Source organism: Oryctolagus cuniculus, chromosome 2 (genome assembly GCF_051225735.1).
Source record: "Oryctolagus cuniculus isolate XC-2025 breed Fujian yellow rabbit chromosome 2, ASM5122573v1, whole genome shotgun sequence".
NCBI lineage: Eukaryota > Metazoa > Chordata > Mammalia > Lagomorpha > Leporidae > Oryctolagus > Oryctolagus cuniculus.
Window position 1 is genome coordinate 68,774,594 of NC_142868.1, and position 21,820 is coordinate 68,796,413.

The 21,820-nt window shown below is 40.8% G+C and overlaps 1 protein-coding gene across 1 annotated transcript in view; it reads left to right on the forward strand.

Annotated features, from left to right (window-relative positions):
- Positions 1-21,820, forward strand: part of LOC149127819 (uncharacterized) — a 67,575-nt gene that overhangs the window by 10,392 nt on the left and 35,363 nt on the right. Inside the window, exon 3 of the mRNA XM_089327012.1 lies at positions 9,616-9,662. Within this exon, the coding sequence (XP_089183138.1) occupies positions 9,616-9,662 (47 nt within the window). The remainder of the gene's footprint in view (positions 1-9,615; positions 9,663-21,820) is intronic.

Here is a 21,820-nt window from a genome sequence, read left to right on the forward strand (position 1 = left end):
GTTCCCCTTAGATGTTCCCCTTAGATGTTCCCGGTGCATGCCGTCTCCCTCCCCCTTTATAGTCCTCCTCCGCCAATCCTAACTCGGCTGCCCACATGCCGAGTACGCTGCTCTCCTCCAATCAGGAGCAAGTCCTACAGTTTATTGGCTGAACTGGAGGCAGCTGTGCAGAAGCTGTTTTCTTCTCTCCCAGCGCCATATTGTGGGAGAGCAGATGCATAGAATAAGTCCTAATTCCAGTAACTTAGTCCCGTCCGGATTGCTCCCCACAGATCCCCCTTTCTTTTTATTTTTGGCGTTGATACGCGCCTGTCTTCGGTGTCCCGCGGCACACACTCTGCTCTACTTGCTAGAGTTGCCACAGGTTCTTACAAGTCCTATCAATCAGGCAAACTGAATCCGGGTCCTCTCTTCGCCATGTTGTGAGGAGGTTTTTAGGCGCTGATGCGTGCCTGTGTTCGGTGACCTGCGGCTCACACTCTGGTCGAGCCGCCTGCTGGTGCTTACCGCCTTAATCAGGCAGACCGAATCCAAGCCTCCTAATTGCTGTATTGTGGGGAGGCCTTACTGATGTTAATTCGTGCCTGTCTTCGGTGACCTGCGGCGCATAAGCTGCTAGCCGCCCGCAGGTGCTCATCGCCTCACTTAATCAGGCAGACCGAATCCAAGCTCTCTCATTGCTGTGTTGTGGGGAGGCCTTATTGATGTTAATTCGTGCCGGTCTTCGGTGACCTGCGGCGCATAAGCTGCTAGCCGCCCGCAGGTGCTCATCGCCTCACTAATCGGGCAGACCGAATCCAAGCCTTCTAATTGCGGTATTGTGGGGAGGCCTTACTGATGTTAATTCGTGCCTGACTTCGGTGACCTGCGGCGCATAAGCTGCTAGCCGCCCGCAGGTGCTCACCGCCTCCCTAATCAGGCAGACCGAATCCAAGCTTTCTCATTGCCATGTTGAGGGGAGGCCTTTCTATTTCTCTATTTCTCTATCTCCGGGCATTCCTATTTCTCCCATTTTACTTCTATCTTCCAGCATTCCTATTTCTCTCATTTTACTTCTAAACTTCTGTTTCTCTTATCCCTGCGGCTTTCCGGTGCCCGCCCCGAGGCTGCTTCTCCGCGGCTTTCCGGCTCTGAGCCGCTTCAGCCCGCGCCTCTCTCATCTGTGCGGCTTCGCGGCTCTGCGCGGCTCAGCTTCGCGCGCACACTCTGCGGTGTCTCACTAGCCCCGCGTTCCCTATCTACTTGAGCCCCGCACGCTCTGTCTGCGCGCGGCAGCCTCCGCGAGTCACACAGCGTAGCTTGCGTCTCCGCCACTAGTATTCAATCCAAGTTCCCCGGGCTAGCCTGGCGAATTCAACCCAGCTCACGTCTCCGCCCCACGATTTGGCTTCCCGTCCTTTGCTCCCCGGGCTAATCAGACAGATCCCAATCTGGCTTACGTTTCTGCTTCTGGTTTCAACTTTTCGCCCCCTATTCCCGGGCTAACTTGAGAATCCCAAAGTGGCTTTCGTCTCCGCCTCGGCCTGCCCCCCGCGGCTTCAATTTCCCTAACATTTTTCTCTACCCGGTATGTTTCCCCAAGCTTTCTTCCAACAATATTCCTCCCTCATTTCTCCTGGCCTCTCCCCACAGTCCGCATCCGAGTCTGTTTGTTCTAGCTTTCACTTTCGCTTTCAACCTTAGAGATTTCTCCCAGCTTCCCCCTGTAGTCCGTATCTGAGTCTATGCCTAGGCTTTCAATAGCTTCTTCCGGCACCTTTTTCGTCCGGCTTTTCCCTAGGCTGTTTGCTAGTCTCTCTCTCCGGTATTTTCCCAGTTCTTCCCGTTTCTTCCCTCCTAAGTTTCCTATCCATCCTAGGTTTCCTATCCGAGTCACGGCACCATTATGTCGCTCCCCGTCTTCGTGGAGGAACGACACAGGATCCTGCGCTGTTCTTTCGTCTGCTCGGCCCTCCCCGGGTTTGCTGCTGGTTCTTCCCGGGTTGGCTACTGTCCCTTCCACCTCCGTGGAAGGGCGGTTCCCCCTGGCCACATTCCCCACTTCCGCAGGGGAGCAGCACACCGCCGGCCGGCTCTCTCGGGGGCTGCACAGGCGTTCCCCTTAGATGTTCCCCTTAGATGTTCCCGGTGCATGCCGTCTCCCTCCCCCTTTATAGTCCTCCTCCGCCAATCCTAACTCGGCTGCCCACATGCCGAGTACGCTGCTCTCCTCCAATCAGGAGCAAGTCCTACAGTTTATTGGCTGAACTGGAGGCAGCTGTGCAGAAGCTGTTTTCTTCTCTCCCAGCGCCATATTGTGGGAGAGCAGATGCATAGAATAAGTCCTAATTCCAGTAACTTAGTCCAGTCCGGATTGCTCCCCACAGCTTTGTTTTTCTTCCTCCTCACCTCTTTCTAGATATTGGAGTACCCATGGTACAATCCTTAAGGCTTTTCTCTGTCTTCATTTTCTCTGTCTTCCTTCAAGCTTCAGAGTTTCATGGCTTTTATAAAAAAAAAAAGGTTTATTTGAAAGGCAGAGTTACAGAGAGGAAGAAACAGAGAGAAATATTCCATTCACTCACTGCCAGGTGCCCCAGCAATCATATTAGATGCTTGTGTCACAGCTGATGACTTAACCCACTATGCCATAAGGCCAACCCCCACAAAGTACTTTTTTTTTTTTCAGGTAACAGTAGTTTGGAATGCAACAGGAGTACTTCGAGCATACTTCCTATTTCTTTATAGATTGTTAAGAAGATGTATATTCAAGGTGAAGGTTTAGGAAATTAAGCAGTTTTTAAATAAATCATCTGCTTTTTCTTTTAAGATTTTTATTTATTTGAGTTATAGACAGTGAGAGGGAGAGACAGAGAGAAAGGTCTTCCACTAACTGGTTCTCTTCTCAAATGATTGCTGCAACGTCTAGAGCTGGGCTGATTCAAAGCCAGGAATCAGGAGCTTCCTCTAAGTCTCCCATGTGCATGCAGGAGCCTAAGCACTTGGACCATCTTCCACTGCTTCCCAGACGATAGCAGAGAGCAGGATCAGAAGAGGAACATCCAGGACTAGAATCTGTGGCCATATGGGATGCCGGTGCTGCAGGCAGAGGATTAACCTACTGCTCTAGCCCCTGAAAATTAAGCATTTTTACTGTTTCCTCAAGGATGGTTTTAAGATATACTAGACATTTAGCTCTTCTTTCTACTGAGGATGCATGATGATGAATATAGTGACTTGTTTCAGTTGGCACCACTGCCATCACATAATGTATCTCTTTTGGGGTCTCTGTTCCTCTAATATTATTATTTATTATGAATACAAAGGCTATTCTCAACTGCTTGTATTTCCTTAACATTTTAGAATTGTTTTCTCACACTCTTTCTTGAAAACTTGTTGCCATTTGACTTGGATTAAGTTAAGCCAATAGATAATTTAGCATACATTTATTCCCTAACCGTATTATATTTTGTAATCATGAACCGATTATTTCTTCTATACCCTTTTTTGTTAAGATTTATTTTATTTACTTGAAAGGCAGAGGTACAGAGAGGGGAGAGACAAAGAGAGATCTTCCATCCACTGGTTCCCTCCCCAAATGGCCATAATGGCCAGGGCTGGACCAGACCAAAGCCAGTAGGCAGAAGCTTCTTCTAGGTCTCCCATGTGAGTGCAGGGGCCCAAGGATTTGGGCTATCTTTTTCTGCTTTCTCAGGCACATTAGCAGGGAGTTGGATGTGAAGTGGAGCAGTCAGGACTCAAACTGGCACCTACATGGGATGCCACAATGCCACTCCCTCTTCCATACCATTTTCCAGAGTTGAATTTCATTCACTGTGATGATATTTGGCTAAAAGTATACATTGTGATTTAAGAAAAGTTGATTATTTTTGTCACATTTCTCATTTATAATATATATAATGTGTATATACAATTCAATGCGTAGAATGTGAAAGAAAAAATTGAGAGAATATGGGATTGGATACGCCAGAGATTATTTTGATAAGAGCACACCTATTTTTTATTTATTTATTTATTTATTTGAAAGGCAGTTACAGAGACAGAGGCAGCGAGAGAGGGAGGTCTTCCATCCACTGCTTCACCCCTCAAATGGATGCAACAGCCAGAGCTGGGCCGACCCGAAGCCAGGAACCAGAGCTTCTTCTGGGTCTCCTTGAACCAGTGCCCATATAGGATGCTGGCACTGCAGGTGGCAGCTTTACCTGCTATGCCACAGCGCTGGCCCCTGGCACACCTATTTCTAATCCAAGAAGAAATGTGTTTGAAATTTTTAAAATGGCAGTGTCTTCAACAATGACTTCAGTTACCCATGTGACATCATATTCATTCTTCATTCCCTAAGCACATAATGCATCTCCACAGATAACTCTATCACCTTTCTAACAGCAATACTATATATTTATTGTAATCCTTTGTTTTCTTTATTTACATCATAATTTTACAAATTTTTATGATCACCAAATCTAATGGTTTGAGTTGAACTTTGTTTATAACTCTTAGAGATGATATAGTTAAATACATTTTGGACTTTTGAAAGTCACATTTGAAGAGAAAAGACAATGAGGCATTGCCTTCAAATTTATGAATGAAAATGGAGATGTCCATCTCTATCCCATTTCAATGACTAGAAAATCAGCTTTTTTATCATAATGAAAATTAATGAAATGTCAAATAAGCTACTTGCAAAGAAAAAGAAGAACTTAGCTCCCAGTTTTGAAGGTTCAAGGGCATTGTTTGGTGCCTCTTTTGGTGTAATTCTGGTGTATATTACTTCTGGTGGTACATGACCGTGATGGAAACTTGCATGGGGGAACCAGAAATTTAGAGAGGGGAGGGTCATCTTGGTCCTTTCTATCTTAAATTTTAACAACCTTCTCAATTAGAACTGAAGGGTTTTACCAAGGGGCCACCAAAAAATTGCCTCACATCCTCAGTGACCTAAGGACCTCCCACTAGACCTCACCTCTCATAGCTTTCCTCAGCTTCCAACACCACCATCCTAGGGATCAAACCTCCAATTGCAGTAGAATCCTAGGTGACAGCTACACCAAAACCATAGGAAGTCCCAACTTAATGTGATACTGGGAGAAAAAAGAGAAAGTTTTTAAAAAGCATCGCTTAATATGGAAGTTTCACAAAACAGTACCTGCATCTTAGCTTTATGTTGATGTGGTGGTGTTCTTGGCATCCAGAGTAATGGAATGACGATGTTAGTTAATGGTATTCTATCAAAGACAAACATAAAAAGAGCTATCAGTCAGTGTATTTTTCTCTAGTAAATATAATGTTGCAGTGCTTGCTAATTAAAGACAATCAACCCGGAAGGTGTTATACTAACTGGAAAATATTCATCTTGCTGCTTGTTGCCTTATTTCATGCAGTTCTGTGTATCATCATTATGACTTCCTCTCCCTTTCTCTAGGGAAATTTACAGCCATCACTTAGAGCTTTAATGAGCTTATATAGCTTTGCCATGGAATCAGTGACAGGGAGTATCAAAAAATCTGCATGTATTATTTTGGTAACTTGTAGCAAGAAGAAAAAAATGTCTTTTTTGGGGACCCAGTTAGGCTAATTCAACTTACCTCAACCAAGAACTGGTTTTTTTTTTCATTAAGGAGGGCATGAGCAGTTTTGTCCTATGTAAAATAGAGGGTACACCTTTTTTTATTTATTTATTTTTATTTTTTGACAGGCAGAATGGACAATGAGAGAGAGACAGAGAGAAAGGTCTTCCTTTACCATTGGTTCACCCTCTAATGGCCGCCGCAGCCGGTGTGCTGCGGCCAGCGCACTGCCGCTGATCTGAAGCCAGGAGCCAGGTGCTCCTCCTGGTCTCCCATGTGGGTGCAGGGCCCAAGGACTTGGGCCATCCTCCACTGCACTCCCGGGCCACAGCAAAAAGCTTGACTGGAAGAGGGGCAGCCGGGATAGAATCCGGCGCCCCGACTGGGACTAGAACCTGGTGTGCCGGCGCCGCAGGTGTAGGATTAGCCTATTGAGCCACCGCGCCAGCCAGGGTGCACCTTCAAGCAGCTTTTGTAAGAACTGAAATGCGCTTGACACAAATCATTGGTATTATATCGGGGGACTCAAAAGAAGTCACAAGAGAAGCTGCCTTTGGCTTGAGCCTTTTAGAGAAATTGTGCTATCAAAATTCCCACATGAAATGCAGAATAGCAAACTCTTTTAAGGAATAAATCTCATAGAGTCAGAGCTGGTTGAAACTTTATGTATTAGTCAAGGTTCTCAAGAAAACACAGAATTGATAAGATATGAATAGAGATATATGAAGGGAGATTTATTTATGGCAAAAGAGAAGTCCCAGGGCAGCTTAACTGCAGGCTGGAGACCCTGGAATGTCAGTAGCATGGCTCAGTTCCAGTCCCAAAGCAGTGGGTGTAGTTCTCTCAGTTTGAGGCCCAAGCCCGAGTGCCAGCAAGGGGACTGCTGGCATAAGGTCCTGGACTACAAGGATCAGAATCTGATGTCCAAGGCAGGAGTCAGGCAAGTCATAGCTCTCAGAGAAGGTAACAGTGCATCTTCTGCACCTGGTTCCTCCAGAGCCCTAGCCAGTTGTTGGTGCTTGCTTTCCCCAAAGCCAAATCTGCCCACCTAGTCCGCTCAGATTCACACGCTCATCCCATTTGTATACATCCTCATAGACACATTCAAAATAAGGGTCTCCCTTTTTCTGAACTGAGTATTCCTTAATCCATTCAAGTTGATGCTATAAAATCAACTATCACACTTTACGAGACTTTGTATTCAGATTTCATTGGAGTTTCCTGACATCTGAGTCTGATAGAAATGAATTTATTTTGGGATTCATAAATATTTTCAAAAACATTCTCGTATTTAAAGATTGGATTACATTAAATTACATTACATATTTAAAGATTGGATTACATTAAAAACCAAACAGAAAGTTATCTTGAAAAATCTTGAGCTCTGTAGAGTCTGGGGCCCTGTTGCATGGTGGTTATCATCTAGAGCTGTCATGTCTTCACTGTGTTCTTAACGTTCGCTAAATGTATGCAGTTCACTTGAGTAGTCTTCTAGCCCGCTGTGGACATTCAAATTTGAGACATCTGTTCTAGTTTAATTTCATCACTGTACATATTGAAATACTGACTCCTGAAAAAGATTGTCATTTGCCAATGTAACTTTCATTACATGTACATAACAGATTCTGTAAGAAACTGACTACAGTGCCTGGCACATGTGTAGTTCTCAACATGTTTTGTCTCATCATTGGCAACAAAGGCAATAGAAGAAACACTTCTCTTACTGGCCTGCTTGTTCCTTTTTTTTTTTTTCTATGAACATTTATCAGGCAACATTCATTTGCCAATCACTGTGCTATAGAGAACAAAATCAGATATTATGCCCACCTTTCAAGAACTTTCACTCTTTGGGGCAGTAAAAAATATAAATAAAAAAGCACACAAAATCATTTAAAATTGAAACTGTGAGAAATGCCATCGAGTAGACATATATTAGGTGATTTGAAAAAGATAGGTGAGAGAAGGCTTTTCTGATGAGAATGTGACTTTCAAACTTATAGCTGAAGGATGTGGTGAAGAATTACCCTGGGGTAGGTTGGGGGAGGGGAGTGGCAGGGAATAAGTTATACATTCCTTGCAGAGGAATAATTAGGAGCTAAGGCACTTCAGAGAGGAATCTGAAGGAAAGCATACGGGATTAAAAGAAGACTGGTGGGCTGGATTTAAGAGGGCAAGAGAGTGAAGCTGGAGAGGTAGGCTGGTTTTAATTAATTTGAAAGAATTAACATAGTCTGTCAAAGACAAAGATTTTACATCATGAATGATCCCTGTCTTTTGTTATCAAAGATATGAACCATGCATCTACTTTTTTTTTATTTGACAGGTAGAGTTGCAGACAGTGAGAGAGAGAGACAGAGAGAAAAGTCTTCCTTCCATTGGTTAACTCCCCAAATAGCCACTACGGCCAGCACTGCGCCAATCCGAAACCAGGAGCCAGGTGCTTGCTTCTTCCTGGTCTTCCTTGTGGGTGCAGGGGCCTAAGCACTTGGGCCATCCTACACTGCCTTCCTGGGCCACAGAGGAGAGCTGGAGTGGAAGAGGAGCACCGGGGCTAGAACTGGTGCCCATATGGGATGCCGGCGCCACAGGCGGAGGATTAACCAAGTGAGCCACGGTGCTGGCCCCTGCCTCTACTTTTAAAAGTAAAATACAGTTTACGTGAAGTAACTGTTTCTTACAAATCAATGATTATTTTCACATAGCCTTATTTTAACAAATGAGTAGTTAATAACTATGCTGCTTGGTAGGAAGCTTTGGAGTTTATCCACATATAATAGTTTCATTTATGTGATGGACTTAATGACTAGGAAGAATAGCTGAGTGATTAGCATCATCTGTGAAAAAGAATTGTACTATTGTGAACTAGGTACAATTAATTTCATTTAACATATATTAAATATTGTTTTGTGGAATGAATTGTGTTTCTTGGATTATGAAAAAGATGTACAAATGACTGATTTATAAATTTCTGTGTTTTCAGAATATATCCCAACTCTTACAGAATTACTGTTACTTTGGAATGATTTTTAAGTGGTAGTAATATTTTATTTGATTTCCCTTGTGATATTTTCTTCAAAAGCATTTTATGGAAATATTGACAAATATTTCTCAGTATTTTTCCAAGTTGGAATTACTTGGGAATAAGTATTTAAATTCTCTGTTACCTTTTTTACAGTCAGAAACTTATTTGAGTCCTAATGGTTCACCTAACCATGGTGACTCTATCTGGGGGGTGAGTAGTAATTTGGCCTATTTCGAAAATGGTCGTGTTCTGGTACTGTTTTACTTGCAACCAGTCTGGTTCAATTCCAGGAAAACAAGTCAAAGAGAATATGAAAACTCATATAGTGATAACTAAGAGATATCATTGAACAGCACTGTTGGATGTCTTTGTCTCGGCAGTTTGGTAGGTATGGATTGAGAACTGTACTGATGAGAGTTGAGTTTATTTCTTACTGGGTGATATTTTTCCTACATATCCTTATCTTACTATTCTTCTAAACAGTTTTTAATGAGACTTCTGTTGGAGGCTGTTTGGAACAGTTTAGTTCCAGAAAAATCTACATTTTCTTCCAGTATTTTCCTTTGAGCTTTCTTTTTTCTCATTGCTCAATTTTTGTTTTCACCTTTGGCAAACTTTTTTTTGTTAAGATTTATTTATTTATTTGAAAGTCAGAGTTACAGAGATGCAGAGTCAGAGGGAGAGAAAGAGAGAAAGTCTTTCATCAACTGGTTCAATCTCCAAATGGCCCACAACAGTCAGAACTGTGCCAATCCGAAGCCAGGAGCCAGGAGCTTCTTCCATGTCTCCCATGTGGGCAAGGGGCCTAAAGGCTTGTGCCATCTTTTACTGCTTTCCCAGAACATAGCTGAGAGCTTGATCAGAAGTGGAGCAGCCGAAACTCAAACTGGTGCCCATATGAGATGCTAGCACTGCAGGTGGTGACTTTACCCACTATGCCACAGCACCAGTCCCTCTGCATACTTTTGAACATATTCAGATCAGTTGACCAGTGTAACATGTTTTTCTCTTTCTTATTTCTTCTAGGGAGAGTAGTTACTAGAGAAATAGATCCCAGTCTACAAACAACAGAGGTAAGTTAAATATATGTGTATTAATTTCTCTATAAATGAGAATAAACAAGATATGGTTAGAAGTATAATCATATGAATAATTAAATCTTTATACTTCAAATATTTATTCACATTACTTATATTTTTTATCTGTAACATTTTTAGTAAGGAAAACAATTTTCTATTTAATGCATATTTAATGTAGTATCTTTCTAGATGTTGTAAAGGCAAAAAACATAAGTTTGAATTTGTTTTGAGACTTCCTGTGAAATAAACCCAGATGCAGGGCTTTGATATACAAGCTAATAGTATTGGGCTTAAAGAATTTGCTATAGTTTAAATAGTTTTTTATATTACAGCATTACTCAGTGATAGTGCTTATTGATGACTCTGCTGGGGGTCAAGTAATTCAAATTGAATGTAGTTACATTAAATAAAACAATAAATCATTACATTAAGTACAGGCAGTGCTTTGTCTGTGCAGGTTGTGTATCTGTAGATTGAATAAAATGAGGGTCAAAAATAGTTTTTAAAAATTACAGAGGTGAGGCCAGTGCTGCGGCTCAGTAGGCTAATCCTCTGCCTTGTGGAGCCGGCACACCGGGTTCTAGTCCCGGTCGGGGCGCCGGATTCTGTCCCGGTTGCCCCTCTTCCAGTCCAGCTCTCTGCTGTGGCCAGGGAGTGCAGTGGAGGATGACCCAAGTGCTTGGGCCCTGCCCCCGTATGGGAGACCAGGATAAGCACCAGGCTCCTGCCTACGGATCAGCGCAGTGCGCTGGCCGCGGCGGCCATTGAAGAGTGAACCAACCAACGGCAAAAGGAAGAACTTTTCTCTGTCTCTCTCTCTCACTGTCCACTCAGCCTGTCCAAAAAAAAAAAAAAAAAAAAATTACAGAGGTGAAGCCGGTGCTGTAGCACAGTAGGTTAAGCTGCCACCTGTAGTTCCAGTATCCCATATGTGCACCAGTTCAAGGACTGGCTACCCTACTTCCTATCCAACTCCCTGTTAATGTACCTGGGAAAGCAGCTGAAGATGACCCTAGTCCTTGGGCCCCTGCCACCCAAGTAGGAGACCCAGAAGAAACTCCTGCACTCCTGGCTTCAGCATGGCCCACCCCTGGTAGTTGGAGCCATTTGGGGAGTGAACCAATGGATAGATTTCTCTTTCTCTGTCTGTCCTTTTCTCTCTCTCTCATTTTCAAATGAATAAATAAATCTTTTTTTTTAATTTTTTTTTATTTTTTTATTTTTTTGACAGGCAGAGTGGACAGTGAGAGAGAGAGACAGAGAGAAAGGTCTTCCTTTGCCGTTGGTTCACCCTCCAATGGCCACCGCGGCCGGCGCGCTGCGGCCGGCGCACCACGCTGATCCGATGGCAGGAGCCAGGAGCCAGGTGCTTTTCCTGGTCTCCCATGGGGTGCAGGGCCCAAGCACCTGGGCCATCCTCCACTGCACTCCCTGGCCACAGCAGAGGGCTGGCCTGGAAGAGGGGCAACCGGGACAGAATCTGGCGCCCCGACCGGGACTAGAACCCGGTGTGCCGGCGCCGCTAGGCAGAGGATTAGCCTAGTGAGCCGCGGCACCGGCTAAATGAATAAATAAATCTTTAAAAAAACTACAGCTATACTAAACATGTAGATGTTTTTCTTGATATTATTCCCTAAATAATGCAGTATAATGACTATTTATATTGTATTAGATATTATAAGTAATCTAGAGATGATCTAAAGTACATGAGAAGATATAAGTTATATGCAAAAATAACAATTTTATATAAGGATATCCATATGTTTGGGTATCCTTGCCTGGTTATGGAACCAATCCCCAGAGATAACAAGTGGTAACATTATAACTTGTAAAAATATAGAATATTTTTAACCAAAGGCTTTGTTTAATTTATATGAACTTTTAAAATATACTACAAGTTATATTGCTTTTATACAGAGCATAACTTTTCTAATGATATTTCTTTTTTTTAAAAGGTTTATTTTTATTTATTTGAAAGACAGAGTTACAAATAGAGATAGAGCCATACAGAGAGAGAGAGAGAGAGAGGTCTTCCGTCTGATGGTTCACTCCCCAAATGGCCCCAATAGCCAGAGCTGAGCTAATCCAAAGCCAGTAGCCAGGAGCTTCTTCTGGGTCTCCCACACAGGTACAGGGACCCAAGGACGTGGGCCATCTTCTGCTTTTCCAGGCCATAGCACAGAGCTGGATCAGAAGTGGAGCAGCCAAGACTCGAATGGGCACCCATGTGGGATGCCTGCCCTGCATGCCAGGGCTTTAACCCACTGCAACGCAGTGCCAACCCCTCTAATGATATTTCAATAAAATTATTTTTCTAGAAGGCTCTAGTGTGGGGTTTCATAAATGAGTGAGACAGATCATGGACATCTTCACCTGAAGAGTGTGCCCTGGATTGCTTTGGCCAGCACTTTCTATTAGAGGGTATCAGCAAGTCTACAAGCTAGCTGGCACATAGGCACAGTTGATGTACAACTTTAGGTGGGAAAGGAATCCAGTCTGGTGATCCATGACTGGGAACAGAACTGTGGTGTAAATCTTCAAAGACAGGTCCATTCAAATGCTCCTGCAATTAACATCCATTCAGCCCCCTGCTGTCTAGGCTGCCACATTCCTTTAGGGGCAGCTTATGCCCCCCCATTGCCTATTTTGATGAAGATCAGAAACTGTAGCCTTTCCTCTAATTTCATGGCAGTTTCCTGCCTTGAGACACACTCAAGCAGCAGCATCTACTATAGGTCCAAAATTATGCAAGTGGCTGTTACAGATGTAAAATCCTTATGTTGAGTTGAGAGTGTCCAATTAGATATAAACAGTGCCCCAGGTTGGCAGTGTGCTAGTTGGCTGGATAAGCTGGCTCCATAAACTGGTTTACATAAGATTCCTACAAGTTCTAGGATACCTTTAAATGTATAGTGACCAGAATATTGAGAAAAATAGAATATAAGAATCAGAAGATGAAGATCATATGGTGTACTAACTTTTTTAAAAAGATATACTCATTTTATTTGTATGTTAGAATTGTAGAGAGAGAGATCTTCTATCTGCTGGTTCACTCTCCATATGGCTGCAACAGCCAGGGCTGGCCAGGCCAAACCAGGAGCCTGGGGCTTCATCTGGGCCCCCCACATTGGTGCAGGGGCCTAAGCATTTGAGCATCTTCTGCTGCTTTCCCAGGCACACCAGCAGGGAGACGGATTGAAAGTGGAGCAGCCATGACTTGAACCAGCACCCATATGGGATGCCAGAGCCTCAGGTGGCAGCCTTACCCTCTGTGCCATAGCGTTGGCTCATGGTATAGTGGTTTTTACAGTGTAGTATAGAGAATAATAATTATATGAAGACTTTCTTAAAAATGCGGACCCTTGGGCCTTAGCTCAAATACTAATCGATATCTTTGGGGATAAAGGTGAGGAAGTAATGAAGGATGCAAGAGCTTCATGACTAAATTTTATGTAAGGCTTTGTGTGCCTTTGTAGTACTAGTTAAATACAAACTTGAGCAAGTTAACTTCTCTGTACCACAGCTTCCATGAAATAAGATTAAACAATACATAAGAAATTCTCAAATTCTCAACTGTGTTGGCTTTATAAAATTAGTTTTGAGGGCTGAGACTGTGTTATAGTAGGTTGAGCCTCCACCTGCGGTGCTAGCATACCATATGGGTGATCCTTCGAGTCCCGACTGGTCCACTTCCAAGCCAGCTCCCTGCTAAGGTACCTGGGAAATCAGTGGAAGATGGCCCAAGTGCTTGACTCCTGCACCCACAAGGGAGAACTGGGGGAAGTTCCTGGCTTCTGGCTTCAGCCTGGCCCAGCCCTTGCCATTGTGGCCATTTGGGGAGTGAGCCAGCAGATGGAAGACATCTCTGTTTCTCCCCTTCTGTTTTCACTCTGGCTCTCAAATAAATAAATAATTTTTTTAAAAATTAATTCTTGCTTATTTTCTAGTGATCGTTACCATAAATTTACTAAATTTATTGTGTCATATATGTATATTAAAGATTTATTTATTTATTTGAAGGTCAAAGTTACACAGAGAGGGAAGGGGAGGCAGAGAGAGAGAGAGTTCTTCCATCCACCTGTTTATTCCCTAGTTGGCTGCTACAGCTGGAGCTGTGCGGATGTGAAACTAGGAGCCAGGAGCTTCTTCCAGGTCTCCCACGCAGGTGCAGAGACCCAAGGACTTGGGCCATCTTCCACTGTCTTAGCAGAGAGCTGGATTGGAAGTGGAGCATCCAGAACTTGACCCAGGGCACAAATGGGATGCTGGCACTGTAGGCGGTGGCCTTACCCGCTATGCCACAGCAGCCCCCCACCACTGTGTCATATAGTTTTAATTCACATGTATTTTCTAGATTTCCACAAAAGACTGTACAATGTTCAATGATGACTTACATTCATTGTAAATAAGAGGCTACTACTCTGGAATTTAGCCCTTTTTAGCATTCATGAAACCACAGAAGATCCTTTGAAAAAATAATATATATATATATTTCAATTAGTTTTATATAGTTGAATAAAAAGGTTATGTGAAGTTTATAAAGTAGAACTATATAAACTGGCTTATTATTCTGCAGATTAGACTTTGGCATTGGGATTCTGAATACAGATAGTCTAATTATAAAGCTTACTCTTTAGTCACTCTACAATATTACTTTTTTAAGTATACTATTTTAGGGTCTGATATTGTGGCATAGTGTAAAGCCTGTTCCACTTTTGATCCAGCTCTCTGCTAATGGCCTTGGAAAAGCAGTGGAAGAAGGCTCAGGTGCTACCTGTGTGGGAGAGTGGGATGAAACTGGCCCAGCCCTGGTCATTGCAGCCATTCAGAGAGTGAATCAGTGGATAGAAGATCTCTCTCTTTGTGTCTCCCTCTCTTTCTCTCTGACCTTAAAAAAAAAAAAAAGTACTATTTTAAGAACCTTATGCGCCGGTGCTGTAGCTCACTAGGCTAATCCTCTGCCTTGCGGCGCTGGCACACCGGGTTCTAGTCCCGGTCGGGGCGCCAGATTCTTTCCCGGTTGCCCCTCTTCCAGGCCAGCTCTGTGCTGTGGCCAGGGAGTGCAGTGGGGGATGACCCAAGTGCTTGGGCCCTGCACCCCATGGGAGACCAGGATGAGCACCTGGCTCCTGCCATTGGATCAGCGCGGTGTGCCGGCCGCAGCGCGCTGGCCGTGGCGGCCATTGGAGGGTGAACCAACGGCAAAGGAAGACCTTTCCCTCTGTTTCTCTCTCTCTCTGTCCACTCTGCCTGTCCAAAAAAAAAAAAAAAAAAAAAAAAAAAAAAAAACAACTTATGCAAGATTCAGTTGTGAAGCCATCTAGTTCTGGACATTTCTTTTTTGGAAGTTTTAAATTATTTCTTCTTCAATCTCTTTGTTAATGATCTGTTAGAGCTTTCTATTTCATGATTCAATTTTATTAGATTATATAGGAACTTATCCTTTTCCTCTACCAAGCATAGGAAACCTTTTCCCTGCCAAGGGCCATTTGGATATATATGATGTCATTCACAGACCATACAAAATTTTCAACTTAAAAATTAGGCACCTGTAGATTTTTTGAATTTTGAGTTCCACCTGAGGCTGCCTTGGCAGGGCCAGACCAAATGATTTTACGTCTCTCATTAGGCCCATGGGCAGGATGTTTACCACTCCTGCTAGGCTATCCAATGTGTTGGCTTAAACTTGTTCATAATAGCCCCTTATGATTTTTATTTCTAAGGCATCTGTTGTAAAGTTTTTACTTTCAATTCTGATTTGATTGGATTCTTCTCTCTTTTTCTTAATCTATTAAGGGCTATGTTGGGTTACTTTTTCAGAGCAGTAACTCTTGATTTTATTTACTTCATGTGTTTTTTCTGTTCTCAATTTCATTTATTTTTTTTTCTGATCTATATTTTTCCATCCTTTTGCTAATCTTTGGTTAATTTTGGATGTGTTTGCTTCTTGAAGCATGTGTTAGACTATTAATTGAGGATCTTTTTTCCTTTTTAATGTAGGTATATATTGTTATGAATTTTCCTCATGGACCTACATTGGCTGTATCCCGTGAGTTTTGATATGTTGTCTTTACATTGTCATTTATTCAAGACATTTTATTTTTTAAATTACCATTTTATTTTTTGACCCATTGATTACTCAGGAGCATCTTGTTTAATTTCTAGTTATTAGTGAATTTCTCAAAATTCCTTTTGCTATTGACTTCTAGTTTCATACTGTTGTGGTAAAAATACAACATGAGATATGATTTTGATCTTTTTGAATTTGTTAAATTTTGTGTGTGTGTGTGGAGGCCTGTGTGATGGCACAGAGGGTAAAGTCACTGCCTGTGATGTCAGCATATTATACATAACACAGTCCTGGTTTAAGCTCAGTCTGTTCCACTTTCTGTTCAGCTGCCTGCTAATGTGCCTGTTAGGGCAGCTGGGAATGAATCAAGTGCTTGGGCCCCTGCAATCCATGTGGAAGAACCAAATGGAATTCCAGGCTTCTGGCTTTGTCTTGGCCCAGTCCCAGCTGTTGCAGACATTTGGGAAATGAACCAGAAGATGGAATATTTTTTTTTCTCTCTGTCTCTCCCTCTTTCTGATTACTTTTGATATATTTAATGTCTGGCTTCCTTGTACCCATCAATAAACAAACCAACTGAACTTTTCTAGGCTAATTGAAGACAATGTTTAGTAAAACTGTACTGAATTCATTTGTTTTCTTATTGGTGAGTGTAGCAGTATGGTAAATTTTTAGAGGTCTCTACTTCAGAACTGAGTGAGCAAGATATTTATTAACTTCATTTGCTTGCTGATATATTTAGGTGAGCTAGTGGAGTTCATTCAGGGGGCCACAGTAGATAGCATCACATACATATGAAATGGGATTTGGAGCATGTATTTAGAGACTGCAGTTTCCCACGATTCTAACCAACAGTTTTGGTATCAATTTAATACCATAGAAGATATTCATCTTTTTGTATTTCTGCATAGAGAACCTAAAGTTTTTATTTTTGAAATTTCAATGCTCCCCATAGTAGAGCTTCACCTGCCCTATTTAATACAGTAGTACAAAAATTGGCATGTGTTCAAAATTATGTCTTCATCCTCCTTAAGAACACAAAGAAATAGTTTCTTTAACCAGTCTACTGTTGATGGTCATTTGGGTTGATTCCAGGTCTTAGCTATTGTGAATTGAGCTGCAATAAACATTTAGGTGCATACAGCTTTTTTGTTTGCCGATTTGATTTCCTTTGGGTAAATTCCAAGGAGTGGGATGGCTGGGTTGTATGGTAGGGTTATATTCAGGTTTCTGAAGAATCTCCAGACTGACTTCACTAGTGGCTTTACCAGTTTGCATTCCCACCAACAGAGGGTTAGTGTCCCTTTTTCCCCACATCTTGCCAGCATCATTTGTTGGTAGATTTCTGTATGTGAGCCATTCTAACCCAGGTGAGGTGAAACCTCATTGTGGTTTTGATTTGCATTTCCCTGATGACTAGTGATCTTGAACATTTTTTCATGTGTCTGTTGGCCATTTGGATTTCCTCTTTTGAAAAATGTCTACTGAGGTCCTTGACCCATCCCTTAAGTGGGTTGTTCATTTTGTTTTTGTGGAGCTTCTTGATCTCTTTGTAGATTGGTTATTAAGGCTTTATCTGTTGCATAGTTTGCAAATATTTTTTCCCATTCTGTCGGTTGCCTCTTCACTTTCCTGACTGAAATTATGGGACATGTACTCTATAGAATACTATATAGCAGTAAAAAAAAAAAAAAACAAAGAAATCCTGTCATTTACAACAAAATGGAGGAATCTGGAAAACATCATGCTGAGTGAAATAAGCCAGCCACAAAGGGAAAAATACCATATGTTCTCCCTGATTAATAACAACCTACCAAGCACCAAAAAGGAAACCTGTTGAACTGAAATGGACACTATGAGAAACAGTGACTTGAACAGCCCTTGTCCTGAATGTTGATGAACAACTTAATACTTTATCCCTTTTAGTATTTTTTGTTCTACTTAATACCATTGGTTGAACTCTTTAATTAACACACAGTTATTCTTAGGTCTTTAAATTTAACTGAAAAGTGATCCTTGTTAAATATAAGTTTGGGAATAAGAAAGGGAGAAGATGTACAATTTGGGACATGCTCAAGCTGACTTGCCCCAAACAGTAGAGTTAGAAATGTGCCAGGGGACTCCAATTCAATCCCATCAAGGTGGCATGTACCAATGCCATCTCACTAGTCAGATCTGGCTGATCTGAGATGGCATTGGTACATGCCACCTTGATGGGATTGAATTGGAATCCCCTGGTACCTTTCTAACTCTACTGTTTGGGGCAAGTTAGATTGAGCATGTCCCAAATTATACATCTTCTCCCTCTCTTATTCCCACTCTTATATTTAACAGGGATCACTTTTCAGTTTAGTCTCAACACTTAAGAATAACTGTGTATTGATTACAGAATTCAACCAAAAGTATTAAGTAGAACAAACAAACAAGCAAATACTAAGAGGGATAATGTATTAAGTTGTTCATCAACAGTCAGGGCAAGGGCTGATCAAGTCACCGTTTCTCATAGTGTTCATTTCACTTTAACAGGTTTCCTTTTTGGTGCTTGGTTAGTTGTCACCGATCAGGGAGAACATATGATATTTGTCCCTTTGGGACTGGCTTATTTCACTCAGCATAATGTTTTCCAGATTCCTAACAGGTTTTTCATATGGATTGAAGGCACCCGGGTACTTGAGCCATAACCATCTACCTCCTAGAGTGCACATTAGAAGGAAGCTAGAATGAAAGCAGGGCCAGGACCTGAATCCAGACTCTTCAAAATGAGATGCTGGTGTCCAAACAACATCTTAACTTCCACAACAAACGCATGCCTCCCAAATATCATTGATTACCCAAGATATTTTTTGGTAATTGCCTTGGTATTTTAAATAATGATTATGGTAATCGAAGATTGGAGACAATTCATGATTTAAAAAATTAAATGATATTTTCTCTTCTAGTATATTAGGAAGTCATGAGATATTTTTAAAATAAACTCTGTGTAAGCTTTCTATACATATATACATAAACTTTTGCATATGTAATATCTGCATCATCTCAGTATAATTATAGTAATTCTGTTTTCTTTGCCTGATCAATCAACTATCAAGGTATACATAACAGCGTATCCATTTTACTCTGTATTTTTATTATTCCAATGTTTTTCTTCATTATCATTTTTTCTCTTTCCTTCTTAATTAAGTTCCACAAATATTTATTATTTAAAGCTATCCTTTAAAGGATTTAGGGAGGAGAGGGCATATGACACAGCAGTTAGGATGCTGCTTGGGTTGCTCACATCTTATGATGGAGTGCTTGGTTCAAGTCACAGCTCCTCTAGCTTCCTGGTAATGTGCAACCTAGGAGGCAGCAGATGATGACTCAAGTACTTGGGTCCCTGCTACTCATGTGGGAGACCTTGATTGAGTTCCAGGCTTATAGCTTTTGTCTGGCCCATCCCTGGCTGTTGCAAGCATATGGGGAGTGAACTAGCAGATGGAAGATTCATATTCTCCCTCTCCTTCTCCCTCCTCCTCCCCCCCCTCCCCATCTCTCTCCCTCCCTTTTAAATAAAGTTAAAATAAATAAAATGTTCAAAAAGGAGTTCTGGGAATTTGAAGTCTCTTGCCCATTGGCTATTGGTTTCTTTCAATTTTTTCCCCCTCTTTCCTCCTTGCTACCTCTCTCCCCTCCAGGATTGAATATCACACACACAGATAAACAATTATAGAGTGATCATACTAAAGTTTGTGTATATGTTTCTTGGAATCTTTAATTCTGGGTAGGAAATCCTAACTCTCTATCGGTTGCTTCACAGCCTGCAAAATGGTACAATTTGTTCCTGTGGCACCATCTTATGGTAAAAACCAGCGCTGAATGATGCTGCTTTTGCTCTGGATGGCTGCAGCAATAGCATGGGTCATTTTTCTTCCAAGGAGTACTGTTGATTTGTTGGGACTTTCTCACTGATACCTAGTTCCCAGGGAATTGAAGTTTCAGAATAATGATTCTTAATCTTTTTTAGATCTGATGGAATCTATACCGTCTTTCTAAAAATGTACATACACACACACACACACACACGCACACATGCACAATCTATATAGCTTCAGAGGTTTATCAAGCCACCAGGAATATAGATTTATGTATCTAAGAATAACTACATCATTCAGAGAAGCCACTCAGATGTTTGTTCCTTTATAAATAGGCATTTCTAAGCACAAGTTAAATATGAGCACAAATACTCATACTATAAAATATGATCTAAAGATATAAATGGCATGTTTGGAGCCCAAAAAAAGCACAATGTGTTTTAATAACATTCAGTTATATATAACAGAATTAAGATCTTTCTGCCCCAGTTAACTGGTTTTTAACTGTCTTAAGACATGTACCTCATGGTGATTTACAAGGTTACTGATGTTTCTTTTTCTTTATATTAAGAAAAAAATTCACAGCTTAAACTTAAAATACCACATAATGATAGAAGTTTGGGTCATCCTAAGTCATCCTGGTTCTAAGGAACAAAATAAATATACTCATTATTATTGTACACTCAGGAAAAGAATTAGAATCCCTATTCTCTTAGGTATTTTGTTGAGTCTTTGTCAAAAATGGAGTGTAAATTTTGTCCCCTTTGCACATCTTCAATCAATAGTACCACCCTTCTGGATCACAGTTGAGCTTGTTTGTATAATATGATCACTTATAAATATGGTAGATGTCAAAATTCTTACATACATGCACACAAATATGGCTGCTACAGACATAGGGCAAGAGAACTATTGCTTTTTCCTTCTGATTTTGTATTTTGAGTAAATATAGTCAAATTAGAACCATTTGTTCTAATTGGCTTCCACAAATTGATGAATTTCATAAGATAAGCTAATACTATGATGACTTACAAGAATGAATGGTTTTGTTGGTTTTGCTTTGTTTCCTTTTCTTTTCCAAAGTGATTTTCAATCAAACTTATATGTAATAATAGCTGTTACATAGATATAAAATACCACAAATTGAACATGACCACAAATTGAACATGAGCTTCCTAACTTATTCATACCTGACTGACTTACATCCGCTGTCTTTTATGGGAGATCCATCTGGCCTGACTTAGGTGAAAAATGGTATAGAATACTATAAAACAATACTTACAGACATAAACTATTAGAAATACCAGTTGTGCCTGGTTGCTCCTCTTCCAGTCCAGCTCTCTGCTGTGGCCCAGGAGTGCATTAGAGGATGGCCTAAGTCCTTGGGCCCTGCACCCACATAGGAGACCAGGAGGAGCACCTGGCTCCTGGCTTTGGATCAGTGCAGTGTGCCCGCTGCAGCATGCCAGCCGCAGTGGCCGTTGGGGAGTGAACCAACGGAAAAGGAAGACCTTTCTCTCTGTCTCTCTCACTGTCCACTCTGCCTGTCAAAAAAAAAAAAAAGAAGAAGAAGAAGAAGAAGAAAAGAAATACCAGTTGTGAAGATTAAAATCATCGAACTTCCTATTCATGGGTTAGCTAAAGCAATTGGAAAGGTGCCTCATTGACATCCAATAAATCATCTATTTCTGTAATTCTATGTGCCACACTTAGGCTATTATATATAATATATATAATATATTATATTATAATATAATATATATTATACAATATATAATATAATAAAATATTATTATATTATTATATTATTATATAATATTTTATTATATCATATAATTTTTATAAATATATTTTATTATATAATATAATTATATTATATAATAATTATATATCTTATTATAATATATTATTAATTATATAATTAATATTAATCAATTAATTAATATAATTAATATATAATTAATATTATATAATTATATAACATATAATTATATTATAATATATTATAATATATTATATATATTATATTATATAATATATATAATATAATATAATATAATAATATTAAGTATTACATATTTTATATTAACTGTGAAAAGCCAAATCAGCCACACATAAAATTCTTTTAGGAGTTCTCTAGTGTTTTTGCTATTTTGAAAGAGAAATAATTAACAGGCAACACAGCATATGAAATTTAAAGTTTTAAGTTTAGTTATTAAAGCAAGCGAATT